Here is a 19,412-nt window from a genome sequence, read left to right on the forward strand (position 1 = left end):
AAGGTGAAATAACTGAAAACATGTTTTATATTCTAGTTTCTTCAAAATAGCCACCCTTTGCTCTGATTACTGCTTTGCACACTCTTGGCATTCTCTCCATGAGCTTCAAGAGGTAGTCACCTGAAATGGTTTTCACTTCACAGGTGTGCCTTATCAGGGTTAATTAATGGAATTTCTTGCTTTATCAACGGGGTTGGGACCATCAGTTGTGTTGTGCAGAAGTCAGGTTACTACACAGCCGACAGCCCTATTGGACAACTGTTAAAATTCATATTATGGCAAGAACCAATCATCTAACTAAAGAAAAACGAGTGGCCATCATTACTTTAAGAAATGAAGGTCGGTCAGTCCGGAAAATTGCAAAAACTTTAAATGTGTCCCCAAGTGGAGTCTCAAAAACCATCAAGCTCTACAGTGAAACTGGCACACATGAGGACTGACCCAGGAAAGGAAGACCAAGAGTCACCTCTGCTTCTGAGGACAAGTTCATCCGAGTCACCAGACTCAGAAATCGCAAGTTAACAGCAGCTCAGATCAGAGACCAGATAAATGCCACACAGAGTTCTAGCAGCAGACCCATCTCTAGAACAACTGTTAAGAGGAGACTGCGCCAATCAGGCCTTCATGGTCAAATAGCTGCTAGGAAACCACTGCTAAGGAGAGGCAACAAGCAGAAGAGATTTGTTTGGGCCAAGAAACACAAGGAATGGACATTAGACCAGTGGAAATCTGTGCTTTGGTCTGATGAGTCCAAATTTGAGATCTTTGGTTCCAACTGCTGTGTCTTTGTGAGACGCAGAAAAGGTGAACGGATGGATTCCACATGCCTGGTTCCCACTGTGAAGCATGGAGGAGGAGGTGTGATGGTGTGGGGGTGTTTTGCTGGTGACACTGTTGGGGATTTATTCAAAATTGAAGGCACACTGAACCAGCATGGCTACCACAGCATCCTGCAGTGACATGCCATCCCATCCGGTTTGCGTTTAGTTGGACGATCATTTATTTTTCAACAGGACAATGAGCCCAAACACACCTCCAGGCTGTGTAAGGGCTATTTGACCAAGAAGGAGAGTGATGGAGTGCTGCGGCAGATGACCTGGCCTCCACAGTCACCGGACCTGAACCCAATCGAGATGGTTTGGGGTGAGCTGGACCGCAGAGTGAAGGCAAAGGGGTCAACAAGTGCTAAACACCTCTGGGAACTCCTTCAAGACTGTTGGAAAACCATTTCAGGTGACTACCTCTTGAAGCTCATGGAGAGAATGCCAAGAGTGTGCAAAGCAGTAATCAGAGCAAAGGGTGGCTATTTTGAAGAAACTAGAATATAAAACATGTTTTCAGTTATTTCACCTTTTTTTGTTAAGTACATAACTCCACATGTGTTCATTCATAGTTTGGATTCCTTCAGTGAGAATCTACAATGTAAATAGTCATGAAAATAAAGAAAACACATTGAATGAGAAGGTGTGTCCAAACTTTTGGCCTGTACTGTATATACACACTTTTTTTTTTCAAATGTGTTGCTTTTCCTTACAACAACCTCTCAGGTTCATGCACACAATATATTTTTTCATGTTTTTATTCAGACAACAATTTTTTCACATTCAATTTCATAACTTTACAACTCAGTTATATTCCTATCAGCATTGCTGTTTTTTTTTTTTTTTTTTAAGTAGATGCAAATATTTTTGAAAATGCTATTTTCATGCGTGTAAGTTATTTGACCCAAACTGACTCTGTAGTTTATATCATGCTGTTTGTTTTAACCTCATTTTTTTCTCTATCTCTGATGCAATTACAAAATCACATGCCTTATAGATTCCTTTTCGGAAAGTGTGCATCAGGAAAAAATTTATTAATTTGTTTTGCCATTATTCTTACTGCCTTAAATCGCTAGGTTGGAAAGCCTTTTTCTAACCAGACAACACCAGAGAGGACAAAGGCTTTCATCCATCTTTTTTGGAAACTGGAAACTGTTTATAAATTCACTGATTCTCATTCTCACAGTGATTTTTCTGCAACATCACCTCCTTGACGAATTTTTGAGGTGATTACCAAGAAAGCTTTTTTGCCTTTGCCATCAGGAGGTCATGAGAGTGTGGATACCTGACAGGAAATGACACTGAATCCACATTTTTGCCAAGATTTGGGCTTTTAAAGGCAGTGGTCTTAAACTTTTGATCAGCTGATGAACAGCCTTTTTTTTTTTTTTTTTTTTTTTTGGTCTCACTTCCATTTCTTCTTTTTGCAGTTTGAAGCTCTACTTAGAACCTTCTTAAGATCCAACAGGGCAAAATGTGAATTCTTGCAATTTCTCAACTGGTCTTAAGATTTTGATCAGGAGTGCATCACAAACGTGAGATAATACACCCAGTTATTCGTTTTTTTCCCATAAAGTGTCCTGTATTAATTAAAGATGACCGGCGTATAAAAAGTAAAACATTTAGGGAATAAAATGAGTTTCAACCAGCAGTGAGGTTATTCTGTTGCTTCCACTTGGATGCACCCTGACCATGATTTTTTTTTTTTTCCCCCTCATTATTGAGCTTGTGGGATTTGTAGTTCCCGCAGTTCTCCCCAATGTTGCTCCAACATTCCGGTGACGTTTGCGCAACGTGATTCCGTGCGCTGGAAACCTCAGCCTCACAGCGACTTCCGCCTGCGAGCTGCAGCGTTGCAGAAAGGTTGCGCACAGGTTTCCTGGGGGATCCCGCTAGTTTGCGAGTTAAATTCACAATTTCATGGAGCATAACGGAGATCATTCCGGCTGGGGGTCTCAGCGGCGAGTGGACGGCCTGGTCAGCAAACACATGGCAGACATCGCTCTGGAGACGCTCCACCAGAGGCTGTCTGCCGTGTCCGAGGAGATGCACAGCCTGGCGGAGCGTGTGACCCGCCGCTCCGGGGAAATCCCCAGGGATGACCCGCGGCCAGCGGATGTCAGCTGTGATGTGGAGACTCTCACCTCGGGCTTCAGCAGCGGGGTCGGGGAAAAGTTAATCTCTGCTCCATCCACAGGTATGATATTTCACTTTAAAACATAAATTGCACAAACATCATAATATTATCCTTTTATTATGATACATATAATACATGTATTATATTACATACGATTTGTCAATCACAACTCTCATCACTGAACATGTCATTTCCATCTCCTTGCGTAATGAAAATTTTGTCTTGTAAAATGTCTACAGTGCAGTTTTTGTGCTGAGCAAACTCGATCACTTGGGAATTTTTCTCAGTAATTTTAAAACAATGATCTCTCTTTATTTTCCACCTGTTATTTCTGTGTCTGTGTTACTGAAGGACTGTTCAGGAATGTTCGACTGAATTGAAGCCTGTTTTTCTTCCACTGTTATGCATGTCACTTTTTCACTTTTATTTGTGTTTTTCCCTCAAGCTTTCTTTCTCAGTCTCAAGGTTTTGTAATTTTTATGTGACAGACTGATTAAAGGTTAAATGTGACATGAAATGGGGTAAGAAATGCAGTTTTGTCTTTGTAATGGATCACAAATATTTAAAACAAAAAATTGCAGAAATGTTTTCTTTTAGAATCACAAACAGGGAGTTTTCAGGACTGGTGTTCTCATCTTATGTGCAATAATGAATTATATTATCCAAACAATAAGCCCTGGCAGTTGTTGCTCCAGCTTTGTCCCTAAGAGTCTTGGCTGTTTGTCTCTTGAATCTTATGAAAAAAAAAAAGAAAAAGAAAAACAGAAAAAGAAATAAGTCATGATGACAGCATCTTACAAGAACCTGCTTAAATTTTCCAACACACTTCTCATCAAACAGTGTTAAATGTAAATCTTTCTCTGTTTTCATAAATAATGTCACAGCTATTTGTATAGATGCTGACCGGTCTGAAAAGGGTTTCGCAGCACCCACATCATCAAAGCAATAAATGGAGAAAATTACACCCACATCCTTAGACTGTCACTGAAGAAAGGACAACCTTCCATTAAACACTTAATACAAAAAAGGCAACAAAATGTGACATAAACAGTATAGACAGCCTAAATATAATAAGAGTGCTGGGGTTAAACATCTGGATTGGCATTCAGTGGATTGTGCAATTCAAATACAGACAAGATCTCAAGAACCAAAAATTCAAGTTAATCTTATTCCAAATTCTGAGCCAGTTGAAAAATTCAAGACTGACCAGATGACCTCATTTTGCAAAAGATTTCTGTGAGCTAATGTCCGAAAACGTCTTCAGCTGATTCTCACACGGACCCTCTCGTCCCGTCAGAAACAGCTGCTCAGCGGAAGATCATCACGCTGCTGCTGGAGATCAAGGAGGAGCAGCAGAGGCAATGGGCAGTGCTGAGGGAGCTCCAGGCCCAGCTGCAGGGCCAGAGCAGCCACGAGGAGGACGAGGAGGTGGAGTCGCTGGACATGGATCTCCCCCTGAAGACCCTGGAGCAGCTGGACGAGATGGAGAAGCTGCTGGAGGACCCGGCCGTGCAGAGGAGGATGGTAGTGTTCAGCTGTGTGCTGTCGTGGTGGCATTACGCTCTTTGATTTGACACTTTTATCATGGTTTTGATATCTTTGTGTCTATCTTAATGGTTGAGGAACTGCCCTTTTAGATTAATACCAATTTGTCATATGTATTTTATCATAGGCAGTCTGTTGTTGACTCTTCAAATGAAAAGCATCCACAATAAGAGATAATCATGTAGTGTAAACAACAGCTCACCAGACACCTCCTTGTTCCTTTTCTTTACATTTTTTATAGTTTATTTTTATGCCAAAGAACAAACCATAAGAATCTGTACACCTTTAGGTGATGTGAAATTCAAAGTATTACTGTAATGCAATTGCAAATACAATCGCACCACTGCTGCACTTCTTGATAAGTCCAATGACCAAAACTCCAATTAAACATAATCTACAAGTGCAGCTGTGTTGAGGTGTATTCGGTTTCAATTTCAGATCATTTTTCACGCCATTTATCGGTTTTTTGGACAGTACAGATGAGAGAGACATTGATGGAAGAAGAGTGAGGCGACAGAGGCCCCAGCACCGATTTATAACCAGCGGGCAAACACACACAGATATTATTTGATCGCTGACAGTCTTGTCCATTTCCAGTGTGAATCATCTTCAGTGAACATATCAGACCAACAGCAGCACTTTATTGCTTTGGGTCGTCTTCTCACTTTAATTTTTTTTTTCCACCAGTCTGTGTTTTTTCTTTGTTTCTTTTTTGTTTTGTTTCGTTTGCCCTGACTTTCCTGATAGAAATTGAAACATTTCTAATCAGTTTCCCTTGAAAACCTCTGTTTGCACCCCCAAGCACTACATTTTTTTCAGTCATTTAGAAGACTTACACCAGTTACACCAGTTCCAAGTTGGCTGTTACAAAGAACGTGGAGGTGCCTGATGCATAGGCTATGTGTTTACACAATCTGAGTATCACATATCCATCTTGAGGGGATCACCACGCTATTGTGGTGGGGCCGTTTGTGTGTTTCTACGACCCCTGAAGCTATGTTGTCTTGTACTCCTGGTAGGGACGCCCATGTCAGGCAGGTTGAAGAGTAGAGACCAGACAAAGTGTGACTCCTCTGGTCCTCCAGGTTGGGGGTTGGGCTGACACCTCTCCTGGAAAACCTCTTTATTACAGAAACCAGAGGCAGAAGGCCTTATGTGCCACGAGGCATGAAGGATATAGGTCGGTAACAGGAATATCACATATGCCTGCTCACTTTCCACTGCCTTAATTAACGTAATTACTACTGCACTGCCAATGGGCTTGTGGGAGAAGGGCGTGTGCATTACATGTTATTGTGTGAATCCTGCTGATAAGCAGTGCTTGCCAAAAGTTATGCAACAGTCAACTTTTCCCTGAAAACACCTCATATACTGCAGCTGTCACAATTGTTTGACTTAATCTTTGTTGTTGAACTCATAGAACAGGAGCAGACATAATGCGACAAGCACCTTGAGGTTCCTGAGGGGTGAATCCTCCATAACTTCTGTGTCTCTAATCTACAGGCGTCTCACCTGTCACGGATGGGCGGGGCTACAGTCGATGACGCAGTGCGGCGACTCATGCAAGCCGTGCTATCATTTGCCGTTGGCTCCGAGCTGAACTGGGTGGGCCGCGGGCAGAAGAGGAGCTTCAGAAACACGAGCCTCCAAGGCGTCCTTTTCCGTAAGTGGGCACACCAAATGATCCTACAGAATATATTGAAATTAAAAAAATGTAAGACTTAAAGGGACTTTACTTCACTCATTGCATTTTTTTTGTGTTGAGTTATTCACTGGGAGATCACTTGACATGCATGGTCATGAAGCATGGACGAGCATTAAATATCCACACAATGCAAAAATTGAATAGAACAGATTTTAGTGATCAGAATACTGAGATAATGTGGGTCAGTTTGATTTGACTTAAGTTAAGCATAGCATTAAAGTTCCCTGTGTGAAATCAAAAACAGTTTTTACAGACACAGTTTGAAACTGTTTTTATGTCTGTGTTTTCCAAAACACAGACAGAGGAGCTACTTCAGCACACTGAGTGCTTAAAGTGACAACTCTTGTGTCTTGAAACTTTGATGACTCTGCCAATTCATTGACTTCCTTAGTGGTGGTACATTATTGTACTATTAATATGAATTAGCACAAGATGTGATCAGCAGGAGCCAAAATGCAGGTCATTTAGTCTATCCATCAGTCAAAAGATGCTTCTCCATTTCATATTTTGTTCATTTTTTTTTTTTTTTTATTTGGGACAAAGAAAACAAAGCCTTTAAAGTGAAACTGAATATTTGACACTGAAATTACCTGATTTTCAAAATATAGCACCCAGATTCATCAGTATGCCTGAACTCTCTGTCCCTGTCTCTGTCCTGTGATCAACACGTCAGAAGTGTCCGTGTGATGTGCAGGTCCAGTTTCATGAAATGCATAACACTGCTGTCCAACCAAAACCTTGTATCTCCATAAAATCAACTTTTCAGAAACTAAGGAAAACAATATTGTCACTAACTTGACATCTGTACATTTTTCAGTTTGTATAATTAGCTTTTGTAAAAGTTTCTCAACCCCAAGGGGTCGTAAAGGAGCATGTAAATACTCAAATTAGGCCAAAACATGAGAATCACTAAAATTAGAGATACAGCATTTTCACTGGATGTGCCTGTTTGATACTGACACAACAAATCTCCAACTTCTCCTCTGAAATGAAACTCTCAGGCGCTCTGAAACGCACGCCGGTGGGGAAGGAGGCCACACATCACCAGTACGCCGATGTGGTGAAGAAATGGTTGCGGTTCGCCCCGTTCAGGCAGGGAGGGAGCGGCCGGCGCTACTACAGACCTCATGTGGAGTTCCCAGCTTCCCAGGAAACCGTCAAATCCACCGACGACTACACACAATAAATAAATAACTCCCTACTCACTTATTACAAGATTAACCTTGAGCATTCCTTTCCCAGACAAGATATCCACTATTTCAAAGGGACATGCGTTCCTCAGTGCTAGTGTGGCCTTTTGAAAGTGACTAAAGGACTAATGTACAGACATTTTCCCTATAACATAATAAGGAAACAACTAAAAACCACAATGCCAAGGTGCATGTTATAAGACCTGGGTTTATACAGTATAAACCATTTTGAAGATGCAGTCAGCTGCCTTTTTTGGTTTGTAAGCTGGTACAGTGTCCTGGCGTGAAACTTGCAACAGAGTTTATATCTCTGTATCTTAAAATATTGTGTTACTCATTGTGCAATGACAAGGCGGAGGATGTGATCCGTCAGTGATATTTTTTCATTTTAAAATGAAAAATTGAAATCCATGAAGGAATGTATAGATCTGATGATATGGAAGTCTCTTATAAGCTTAATGAAGATTTGCCTTTCTTTTGGAGGCAATGCTTGAAGAGTGAATGTGCCCTATTTATACACTAGATGGCGCCAAGCGCCCAGCATGAGATGGAAGTTTGCACACTGGAGTGTTTCAGTGTAGGGGGAAATGAAGTGGAGGTTAATTTACCAGAAACACCCATGAAAACGTACATTCTTCCCGTTCTTCCTCTAGCTCGGAGTCACGATTAAAATTGAATATCCAGACGTTTTCATATCACAATATTTGAAGCCATTAAGGCCAAAAATGTCTCATTAAGGGGCTTTTTATTTCATTATTTTGGCACCCATGTTATGTCTTTAAATGGCACAGTATCACCAAGCCATGACTGCAACTTTTCACTGGCTAATTAAATAATGTTTTCAGTGCCTTGGAAAAGTTTCCTCTTGATTATCTGCACATGTGCTTGTGTGGCTGTGACTACAACCTGAAGAAATTCTTCTCACATTATTTGCACAGTGTTGAACAAACAGTGCTGCAAAATTCATGGGAAAGCACTGGAGAGAGCTCATGTAAATTTATTCACTTTGAGTACTTTTGTACTCACAGTAAAACTCAAAGTAATAGCAGTTCTACAAGAGTAGGATCTTTGCTGCGCTCTCTACAGTCAGTATAGACTGCACTGAAAATATGTATACTGTGTGTAAAAGCTATTAAATAAAATAAATAAAAACCCTTACACATGGCCACATTTCTTCACACGATGCATCCACTACGTTAGATAATTTAACAGCACTTTTTTTTTTAAGATTTGAAAATATCTTCATTTTTAAAAGCAGCAAATATTGCAGAGGTCTTAGAAAACACATTTATATTGAGCCGCTGCCACAAAAATGTCAGAAGAATACTCCAGTTTTTATCTAGAACCCCTTTTTTTTTACTGTAAGGAATCATGTTTGGGAACCACAGATTTTTTGGGGAGTTCTTTTATTGGATAAGTAAAGGAAGTTAATGAATTCTTGCAGTACTTTTTTTTTTTTTTTTTTTTTTTTAATCAGAAGCAGCACTTCATTGCATCCCGTCGCTACAGGCCTGATGAAGGTAAAGCTCCTCAAGCTTTGGAGGCCCACAACAATTTCCCAGACGGGACACGTGATGTGAAAGTTAATGCATATTTTGCTTTTGTTGCCCCTGCAGCGCTGAGGGGGGAGGAGGAGGAGGAGGAGGAAACTGAGATCAAGTCAGCCAGAGTTTGTCCTGGAGGTGTTCCTGTGTAGCCTTCAAAATAAAAGCAAGAAAAAGTTGCCAGAGAGCGTTGAGAGCAGGAGTTCACAAACTTTTTTCATGTTTTTTCACCACATATTTTGTGAAGTGAAACAACTTGTTTGAGGAGTACTCTTAAGCTCTCAATGCATTCATCCATCTTTAGGGAAATCTATTCCAGCCCTTAATTAGTTGTAGAACCTTACTCTTTAACTCCATGTGAGCGGTCAATAAAATTTAGGCCACTGCTATTTCTTGCACATTACCTGTCATTTAAATTTCTAGGGAATCTGATGTTATTCTTTGTCTAGCCTTTACCATTCTTCAGGTATCGTCATTCAGTGTCAGTGTTGCTGTAAAGGGACATGGTGGATGTGAAAGTTGGGCCTACATTGCATGATTTAACAAGTTCTGTCCTCTGTCTTTCAGAAAAATGTTCATGCATGTAGTTTTCTCACGACCCACCTGTGCCCATGCAGGGACCCACCAGTGGGTCGCGACCCGTAGTCTGAAAATCACTGGTTTAGAGACTTTGCGATGGAGACAACCATGGCTGCCACTATCATGAGCATTCACTGGAAAACTGGCTGTATAGAAAAAATCTTTGCAAGACTGACTGACTCACAGTTAAAGACATCCCACTAGTAAATAAAAAAAATCTCTGACTTCCTACGTGATGACAGGTTTTAAATAACAAGAAGTCAGTAACAAGAAACTATTCTACTTCATTGCACCACTCAAAGTACAATAAGGAACCCAAAAACGTTGCATTGCATCATCCGCTGAGCCACTTTTAACTCTTAATTCACAATATATTAGTTGCAGTATACCTTTTTAAGTGCAATACACAATGTTTTGAGTTCAATATTTATTTTTTTCTTATTTATTTTAGTTTCATATTTATTGAAATGTGCTTGTTTGTCTTTTAATTGTTTTATTAATTGCACTGATCGGGAGTAGCGCTCCTAATTTCATTGTACAATAAAATCCACATTTTCACTTTATTTACACTGTTGACAAAGAGTTCCAACATACACTGGACCAGGATTTTATTTTGAAATCTGTGACGGGAAGTTGATCTCTGCGGGACGCTGGACGGACGCTGCAGCGGAGGAGCTCAGACAAAGTTAGGACTTCAGAAAGACCTTAAGGCGATGGAGGCAGCCGGTGCGGGACAGACTGAGTTCACTTTTCTCTCTCTAAATATTAATATGGCCTGTCGACCGTGAGAAAGAGAGAAGAAAACCTCGGAAAAGAAAGCTATAATGGTATTTACACCTTCAGCGGATCGTCGGAGCAGAGGAACTTTGTCCTGCCGAGTCCCAGCAGCCTGCGCTCTGAAATAGGTAAGCAGAGTAGTTTTCCATTGTTTTGACGGGAGACATGGACGAAACCCCGGTTTTACCTGCTGGAACCGGCCTCTAAAGACAAAATTAACTCTTTTTTTTTCATGATATAAACACAACCGCCTGTGTAGTATTAGTTTGTAGCACGGTACGTGATTTATGCGTGAGAAATCCTGCGGCACCAGTCGTTCAAGTTATCACCACCTGTCGCTCGACGTCAGTCAGTTTAACCAGCCCGACAAGGGAAAAGGTGCAGTCAGGCAGTTTGCTGTATTAAATGCCTACTTAATGATCAGAAACCATTCCTAAATACGTCAATAACTATTGCTTGAAATTGGCTGGAATATAATTGACCCGTGCACGGTGGCTCCAAAGTTATTTTGGTGTAAGGATAACCTGGGAATAACAGGGGATCTAGTGCTGAAACTTAATTTTTTTGGTAATTTAGTGGTGATTGTTTGCATCTAATGTAGGCCTATGCCGACTTGAACAATGTTTTCCAAAAAGTCTCTGGTCTTATTGTTATGGGTTTGTGCCTTTTGATGATTAACGCAACAGCCAAAGTCTAGAAAATGGTCAGATTTTTGACTGCATTCTGGTGTGACTTTCTGTTGGGCAATGTAGACAGGCTGACTGCTGTTATTATTAAACAGCTATAACTGTGGCTTATTAGAAACAACAATAGCATCCATCAAATGCTGAGCCTATAGTAAAGTGTTATTCTTCCGCTGAGCATTGTAGTTCTTGATCAGAGGCTGAACAAAGCTCAAATACGATGAAATTCTTATTACACTATCTGTACAGTATCGTACAAACAGTGGCACAGTATTGAAAACTGACTAGAAGTATTAAAAAAAAAAACTTTTGGGAAAGCATTGGAGAGATCTCGGGTAACTGAGTACATTTGTTTTTGAGTAAAACTTAAACAAAATGACAGCAGTTATACCTAAGTAGGTTTTTTTGTTTGTTTGTTTGTTTTTTGCTCTTTTTACCAGTAATTATTACATTATTACATTGTTTCTTTTTATGGAATCACAATCAAAATTGTATCATACAATACAGTCAGTATAGGCATTATTGTTCTTAAGAGGAATCTGAATAAAATGCAAATATGATAAAATTCTTTTTACATTATTTGTACAGTACTGTGGCTGAACAATGTGGTCGCTAAGAGAAACACCAAAGTATGATGGTAATCTCAGGTTTTGCGAGCTCTCACCATGAACGACAAATGCCATGCTCGGAGCTTGTGTGTGTTTATATATTACACCAATACCCTATGCCTCAGTCACACATGTGTGTTTATGGGGTATTTTACAATGTGACAAAGTCTCAGAGGGATTTGTCATTGCAAACAGTAGTCTGTGTGTCTAGTGTCAGTATGTGTTGTCCGTTCCAGATGTGATGAAATTACCTCCGTTTTTGAGGATACAGCCAATATATTAATTCTTCAGACATGCACAGTATTCCTGATGATGCTTACGCTCACAATTAAGACAAGAGGTGGTTATTGTTATTGTTAATAATTAACTGTTGTTGTTAGTGTTAAACTTGAGTGTGCTGAATTTGGTATGATGTGGACATGAAGGCACCCAGTAGTAAGACATTAAAATATGGTTAACCTGTACTGTAGTTAATATAGTTAACCTGCCAAAGAGCATCAGCTGCATCAAACTAAATGTCTCCGTTGTATATTTGAAAATAAAAGGATGAGTTACAATAGCCAGTGCTCTGAATCATCACAGAAACAAAACCCAGTGGGCATGTCACCAATACTCTCATAGCCTTAAGCATTCATGATATGTGGGTGGTGTGATGTTTCACTTTAGCTTGGAAATCCAGTTGTCCACAATGGTGTCTTGGAGCTTCAATCGCTTTGTGACTCAGGAAGACTCGGTTTCCTTCGGCCACTTGCATGATTCCAGCTCACAGACTGGTGTGTAGTCTCTTGTTTGCATGATAATTAGCCTGCTGTTTGAGTTGTAATCAATCTCGGTGGAAGTGATTTCTAGCTGCTAGGCATTGGCGGGGCTCTCAGGCAAACTGTAAACTTACCTATCATCACCAAGCTCTCACATCACATCTTCCCCCTTCTTCATTTCTTTGGAAAAGGCATGAAGAAAAAAGTAAAGTATTTCCCAGTACTGGCCAAGACCCTGGTTTTCCAATCTGCTCAGAAATCTGCTAATGTGCTTAGTGCTCAGTGTTGGGAGCAAAGCAGACTGGTGGTGTTTCGCTACCTCAAACCTGAGTCACAGGTCAGGAATTCAAAAAGTGCACAAAGGCCAGGCGGTCTGGTTTGTTGTTCGGCCATCGCCTTTAAGCCTGGCCTGCTGCTTTCACTCAGGTGGATTGATAGAATATATAATATAATATTTAATTGCCCAATAGCTATTGTAGCTATTGCGCAGTTATATTCAGCTACACAATCACACTATAGATCTACATTTGTTATTTATGCTCATGTGTCATTAACATTAACTGAATACAAGTATTATTTTGATTTATAGATTGCGTCCACTTGGTATATAGGTGTTTTTCAGTTTCATAATTGCTTGGAAATGCAGCACAAACTTTCATTTCACTCAGTGTATCCATGCATTCAATATTTTCAACAAACACTTACACAACACTCATGTTCATTTCCATTATTGCGTCATGAATTTATTATTGTAAATTATTAGAAATAGGTTTACATATTGGATGGAAGCTGGCTTGCACAGCCTCAGTTAAAACCATTTTCTTGTGCCTCTGGCAAAAGAGGTGAGTAAGTATCTCAGTCATCAAGTGCACACTAACATGATAATTATATTTATTAAGTGATTAGATATGATTTATTTACACAGGGCAAGGCCAGAAAACCCATGCTGCTGTAAGAACAGTCTGTTGAATACACAGCTGTTTTGAAATTTTACTGTTTTTGCTGCCTCAGTTCACTTTTGGATGGTGTGCTGTTTGTTAGTCTGGTTAACTCAACCATTTCCCTCGTGGATCAGATTGGTGATCAGCTGTGACAAACTTGGTAACTGGAATCAAAACTCAAAAATGTGATCACTCACTAAGTACGGTGTTGTGGAAGAGAGGACTGGGGTAAAAGGGAGCAGTGGGAGCCAAGAGAAGTGCTCCCAGGGGTCGATGAGGGAAGTCAAGCCATGTTTCTCCAAACATTTTGGTCTCAAGACCTTGCAAATTGTTGTCTTTTTGCCTGGGATACTGGGAGGTAATGGCATTTCCAACTATTTAGAACAAACATAATTTTACACTGAACGTAGGTAAGTCGCCCCAAAACTTCGAGAAGGACTGGTATGGGATCTTCTAGCTATCTGATTTCTGGAAAGTGCACTGCAAATGTGGCTTTTTAACACATTTTCTGTCTGGTTGACACTTGGCACATTTTACTATTGCAATAAGCAGCGCCTAGCAAAGGAAATAGTGGACAGTCCCAACTTTTTGTCACAGTGGCCTCAGTGCACTACCTGCACTTCCTCAATGGTATGACAGAAAGTCTAGTTCTTGTCAGCTGAATCCAGATTGATGCGGTGCTAATGGATCTAAGGGTGCGTTGTTAACATGCTTGTTAGATTTTGCCATTAGCAGTGCCAGTGGTTTCCAAAGTTCCATTCAGGGATTCTCCAGATTGTGAACTTCACTGGTGAGTAAGCACAATGACATGGTGCTTTTGGTAATAGGTGTCACTGCCCCAATGCCAACGTGGCATCTACAGCACAGCCAGTTGCATAATTCTGTATGAAGACATATCTGTCAACAAAGATGTTTTTCAAAATGCGAGTGCCCGGTCTGATGTCTGTATATTTGGGCATTTTAAAATAAGAAAAAAGCAAATAGTGGGCTGTATTGATTATCATGGACTCCAATGTTAAAACTCCACCAGAAGAATACAGTTTCAAGAGTATCAAATGAAATGACATGAGATCACACTACCATAATTTCAAAGGCCTCATTAGGTTTTTATGATATAATAAGGAATGAAGGTGAATGGCTGCTCTGCTGATTGACTTTCATTTATCCTAAAGCAATGAAACAATGGTAAGAAAACATGACTCAGCCATGGGAAATGTTTCACTGTTGAGACGATTCCCGGCAGTAACTGGGATTAATCCTGCTCTTGAAACAGTATTTGTAGCGGTGTTTTAACACTGGAGTCTAATCCCCTTCATGATGTCAGTTCACCAAACATGGCGCAGAGGTGAATTTGCCAAATGGTGTTATGAAATACCCATTTTCTTTGGCAACATTTCCAATAACAATCCTTTATTGCCTGTAGATACTTTCATCGAATGACGTGATACCAACAGTGTGTACTTGTGAAGTTTTTTAGCATTTGGCATTTCATCCTGATTAAGCAAAGCATACCAACCCCTTTCCCGTAATCTATTGCCAAGAAGCATTTTATAGTAATAAGAAACATACAAACAACAAATCGTTGTTTAATCCCCCATTTTACTCAACATGCCACTGCATTCCTTCATTCTGTCTGTGGTATTTGTTGTTTGCACAAGCATGTTTGATGATTCTGGTGCATGATTGTGGTCACAGTCATTACAGTAAAAAGGCATGTGTGTTGTGGGTTTATTGGCATGTTACAACAAAGAAAAACCTCAGATATTAATTTGTTATTCATGAAAAGTCAGGAAAAAGCCCATATTGCCTGACCTGATAGCCTCCTAATTTGTGGTATGTCAGTGACAGTGTATCTGTAAATATCAAAATTGGTGAATTTGAGTATGTTGTAACTGTTCAAGCAAAAAAAAAAAGAGAGAGAGAGAGAGAGAGAGAGAGAGAGGTCTTTCTTCTGGGTTGAACTGCCATTGTACCAACGCTGCACCTGGTTCTGGTTTGGAGTGTTCTGGAGTGGAACACAGGATTGGGACTCTTTGGTTTTCCTCTAGTTTTGATCATATTGAATCTTGATTGAGATGCATTTTTCACTCACTGTGTTTAGAAAGCTGTTTTTCAGAATAGGGGTAAGGGATTAAGACTATGTTCACACACAGATGGATTTTTTTTTTGAAAATGCAACCTTTTTTTATCCATTTGAAACAAACAAACAAAAAGCCTTCACCCACATGGTAGCATTTTAGAAAATATCTCTGTCTACATGAGGAAGCAAAAAACAAGACATTTTTGTGATATGAGCATGCACAGAGAAGCAGTTTGTGGACATTCCAGAGAGCTACAAATGCAAGAGCATCCGGCTAAAGACGTCATAACCACATCCAGAACTGCATGGACAGTGAAGTGAAACAATAAAAACACGGTGAGTGGTTTATATGGACAGAGGAGGAGGCTGAACTCCTCCTAAAAGTCTCAGATGAATTCAAGTTGTTGAAAATAAATGCACCCGTTAGCATGCACATAGAAGCAAAGTTGTGCCACTGACATTGTTTTCAAATTGTTCCATTTTCACCGTCCACACAACAACAGGAAAACAGCGATTTGAGAAAAATTCCATTCGGATAACCTTTTTCCAAAACTTGTGTTTTTCGGTGACCAAAAATGGTGTTTTTATATGGACAGAAGGTCTAAACAGAAGGAGAAAGTTGCTCAAAAATCTTGGTGTGGACGTAGTACAAGATAAGCAGGGTTAAAGCACCTAGATTTTTTTTCCCCAGAGAAACCTCATCATTGTGCTATGTATATGCTTACTCAGATTTCAGCACAGCTGTTTCTGTGTGCACAGATGTGGGAAAAGAGAGTGGATACTGAAACTGAATGATAAACAGTAAAAACACACTGTAGAACGCCATGGAGAGTGAAAACCTGTTCTGCTAAACTTCTAAGTTTGCACCTTTACGGTAATGCACTGGACATTTTCTTTCCTTTCTGTCAGGCCAACTCCAAGTTTTATATAAGCTGTCTGCTGTAATAATGAGCAGAAATCGGATCACTAAAGCACTTATGTCGTCACCTCAGAATCCAACTTCACTTATGCAAAGACAGATCCTCCAGTCCAGGAGGGAATGCAGAAATGTGAAGCCAGACTCTCTTTCTCTCAGTCTAATCCACAGGAGATTTGTGTGCGAGTTCTGAGTCTGTCTCGCAATTAGACAGTCTCTAGATTATCCACCATTTGGCCAGCGGCCATATTGCCGCTATCAGGAAGTAGGCAATGGGCCTACCACCAAGCCAAGACATCATTAACAGGTCATAAAGCTTTATTCCTTCACCTGTAAAACTTGACAGACACAGCCTAGTGGCTTACACCAATGTTGAGAAGCAGGCGAATGCGTCGTCTTGAATGTTATCATGGCCGCAGTTCAGGCTACATGAACTTGAACTTATACGTGTATAAGTTGAACTGTGTATGTGTGTGTGTGCAGTATACACTTTGATAGCATCTAGAGTCATCCATAGTGAGTGGTGTGTTTGTGTGTGTGGTGGTGGTGGTGGGAGTGCATAAACTGAGAGGTTCTTTCCTTGTCAATCGATATATGTCTTTGTGCATGTGTTTGATGTCACTGCTGCTTAGTTTTCCATGGAATAACACTCGCCCTTGCAGAGCAGAGACACACCCAGCCAAAAGTGGAGAGAAATGGAATGCATTTGACACACTTTTTGGAGCTAAACATAGACATTTTTTATTTGGCGAAAACTAAATGGCTACCACCACATCCTCAGTTAAGCCAGAACCCACAGGAAAATCCCATCAGGCAGAGGAGAGAAGATCTCAGGAATGATGGAGCTGACGGGGTCAAGAGGTTCAGCGCTAGAGCCAGTTTTCAAAAGTACTTTTCCCAGTTTTGTGCGATGCTTGGCCACCGAGCCTGGACTGCCTCTTGATTTACACACCGGTGAAAGCCATTTTATGCACCACAGAACAGTATTTATCCAGAAATAAATGTTAAAATGACCCAATGTGTCAGCCGGCTCCAGATTCACACCAGTTCTGCATCGTACACAGGTTCTGCTTTGTGTTAAGGCCATTGTCCTGTGTTGTACACTTAACTAGCTTTTTCATCACATTAGTTTTTAGTGTTTTTTTTTCAATCATTTGCAAATGTAATGACTGACTCTTGAACTTTTCCTTTACGAGAATACTTGCAGTTTTAGTGTTCACAGATACTAACACTCTCTGGTATTGCCCTTGTGTTCACCCTAAACGAGTGCAGTGAACGCAGGTGTCTTGTGTGTGATTTGGGTGGTGCTGGTGTTGGGGGTGGAGGGGGACATCTCCACCCCAGCTGTCTCTTTTCCTCTCTGCAACAGGACCTGGGAATGACTCCCTTCCCTGGGGTCAAGGTCTGGAGCTGGTTTGGGGCAAGTATGTGTGGAAAGGTCATAAAACCACAGGGTCCTAATGGGGAAAACAGAGGGAGGAGAGCTCGCACACATCGAGCCAAATGGCCTCCCATCGCTACTCCTGAATGTGTTCCACTATCCGTCATTTATTTGCATGTATGAGTGTTTATGTGTTTGCCTCTACACGTGCACCAGAGATATGACGAGGGAAAACCAAAAGCAGCAGGAAAACGGTAATCTTCCATTAGAGATCAGGGTGAGGTTGTGCATCCAAAACAGTAAAATCCGGGAAAAATCTAAATGATCTCATTTCTGCTGGATCTGTACCGACTAAATTACCTTTGGAAGAGGCAACCCTGGATGCCTTGCAACTTGCAAACACAACCCAGCGTGTTAAAATTGTGCGGGATGATTACTTATGGTTGAAATAACCTGTGTGACCCCGAGGTTTCTGCAGCTTCCAGATCACGGCCAAGTTTCTTCATGTCTCCCCACACAGGTTTGGGCATGTAGCTGCAGCCCTCAAGCAAATACACAACCAGTGTTTGAAGTCTGTTTGAAGACACTGTGCAGTAGTCTGACTGACCTATCGATTTTCAGGTTTTATCGACAAATGGGAATCCAAAGACGGTATTGTGCATCAATAATGACATGGGTGAGGCATGCAGTTCACGACTTTGAAAAAGGTAGATTGTCAGAACCTTTACAGAACCAAAGGGTTATTATTTGGTCAAAGGTGAGTGCTTACTCTTCTGCGGCCTCGTCGTGCCTCCAGCATTCACTCAGGCTTATGCTTTAGAGGAAACAGGGATTTAGTCAGTCAAACGCCAGCCCCCCACCCCGCTCCAAGAATATGTTAAACATAGTTTGTGTGTAGGGGAGCATACACACGGAATGAGAAGGTGCACATTAATGCTTGTAGCATGTGTACCAGTAAAGACTGCTAAGCTGATAATGGAATGAGGTATTTCTCACCATTCACTTCTCCATAATCTGCATGTTGGGAAAAATGGCACCCATCACCTGCCAAATGTGGGTGATTTTAATCAGTGGCTGGTAAATTATGTTCGGTCCACCAGCTACTGTGGTATGTGAACAGAGTTTTACCAAATTGGGAAAAATGACCAGTCAGGAGACCCTTCCACTGTGATGCTTATACACTGCCCTCAGATTACATCTCCTACATTTTCTACCCATGACCGCTCCTGGACACCATACTTAGCAACTGCAGTTTCAAAACAAATTGTTTTGACATTAAATAGGCCAGCTTCAGTGTGCGCTACATCACTTATCTTGTCCGCCCTGGGGCTAGATAAAACTGTCAAACTGGAGGCAGAGTGTCGTGACATATTGTCGGAGTTAGTAGGCCAAAAGATAAGGATAATGCAAGACTTGTGTTGTAGTAAATAAGGGAGGAGCGATTGGAGCCAAAGAACAAATGTAATATTTCAGTGAGAGGTGGTGGCATGTTGAGCAAGGCAAGATTCGTCAGTGTCTGGTTTTGAACCATCTAGCCCAACAATGTGTCATATTTAGCCTTTAATGTTGATTTTAAAAAGTGGCTTGTAAAAAAAAAGTTCCTGGTAGTATTTAAGAACCTATGCCACAGTGGCTGGTGGATCAAAAAGTTAATTTCCCGTCCTGAAAGTCTGTTAATGTAGCTGGTCCAGTTTCACAGTTGTTTTTTAGCCCAGTCTACCCTCCTTTCTCCCCTTTCTGGGTTTGA

The 19,412-nt window shown here is 40.8% G+C and overlaps 2 protein-coding genes across 4 annotated transcripts in view; both read left to right on the top strand.

The window, feature by feature from the left end:
* The first annotated feature begins 2,635 nt into the window (after window positions 1-2,635).
* LOC115372665 (uncharacterized) lies at window positions 2,636-8,539 on the top strand. 2 transcript variants are annotated; one of them, XM_030070728.1, is made up of 4 exons: window positions 2,636-3,018; window positions 4,262-4,482; window positions 6,007-6,166; window positions 7,210-8,539. In XM_030070728.1, exons 1-4 carry the CDS (start codon window positions 2,742-2,744, stop codon window positions 7,392-7,394), a joined length of 843 nt encoding a protein of 280 aa, XP_029926588.1. In that variant the 5' UTR covers window positions 2,636-2,741; the 3' UTR covers window positions 7,395-8,539. The 2 variants fall into 2 exon arrangements, with proteins under 2 accessions (XP_029926588.1, XP_029926587.1); XM_030070727.1 differs by having other exon boundaries at window positions 4,256-4,482; window positions 7,210-8,535.
* A 1,674-nt stretch (window positions 8,540-10,213) lies between these two features.
* rin2a (Ras and Rab interactor 2a) overlaps window positions 10,214-19,412 on the top strand; it is a 51,425-nt gene continuing 42,226 nt past the window's right edge. For both annotated transcript variants that reach the window (XM_030070864.1, XM_030070865.1), the window contains exon 1: window positions 10,214-10,426. The gene's annotated coding sequence lies outside the window, so the exon portion shown is untranslated. The remainder of the gene's footprint in view (window positions 10,427-19,412) is intronic.

Source organism: Myripristis murdjan, chromosome 15 (assembly GCF_902150065.1).
Source record: "Myripristis murdjan chromosome 15, fMyrMur1.1, whole genome shotgun sequence".
Classification (NCBI taxonomy): domain Eukaryota; kingdom Metazoa; phylum Chordata; class Actinopteri; order Holocentriformes; family Holocentridae; genus Myripristis; species Myripristis murdjan.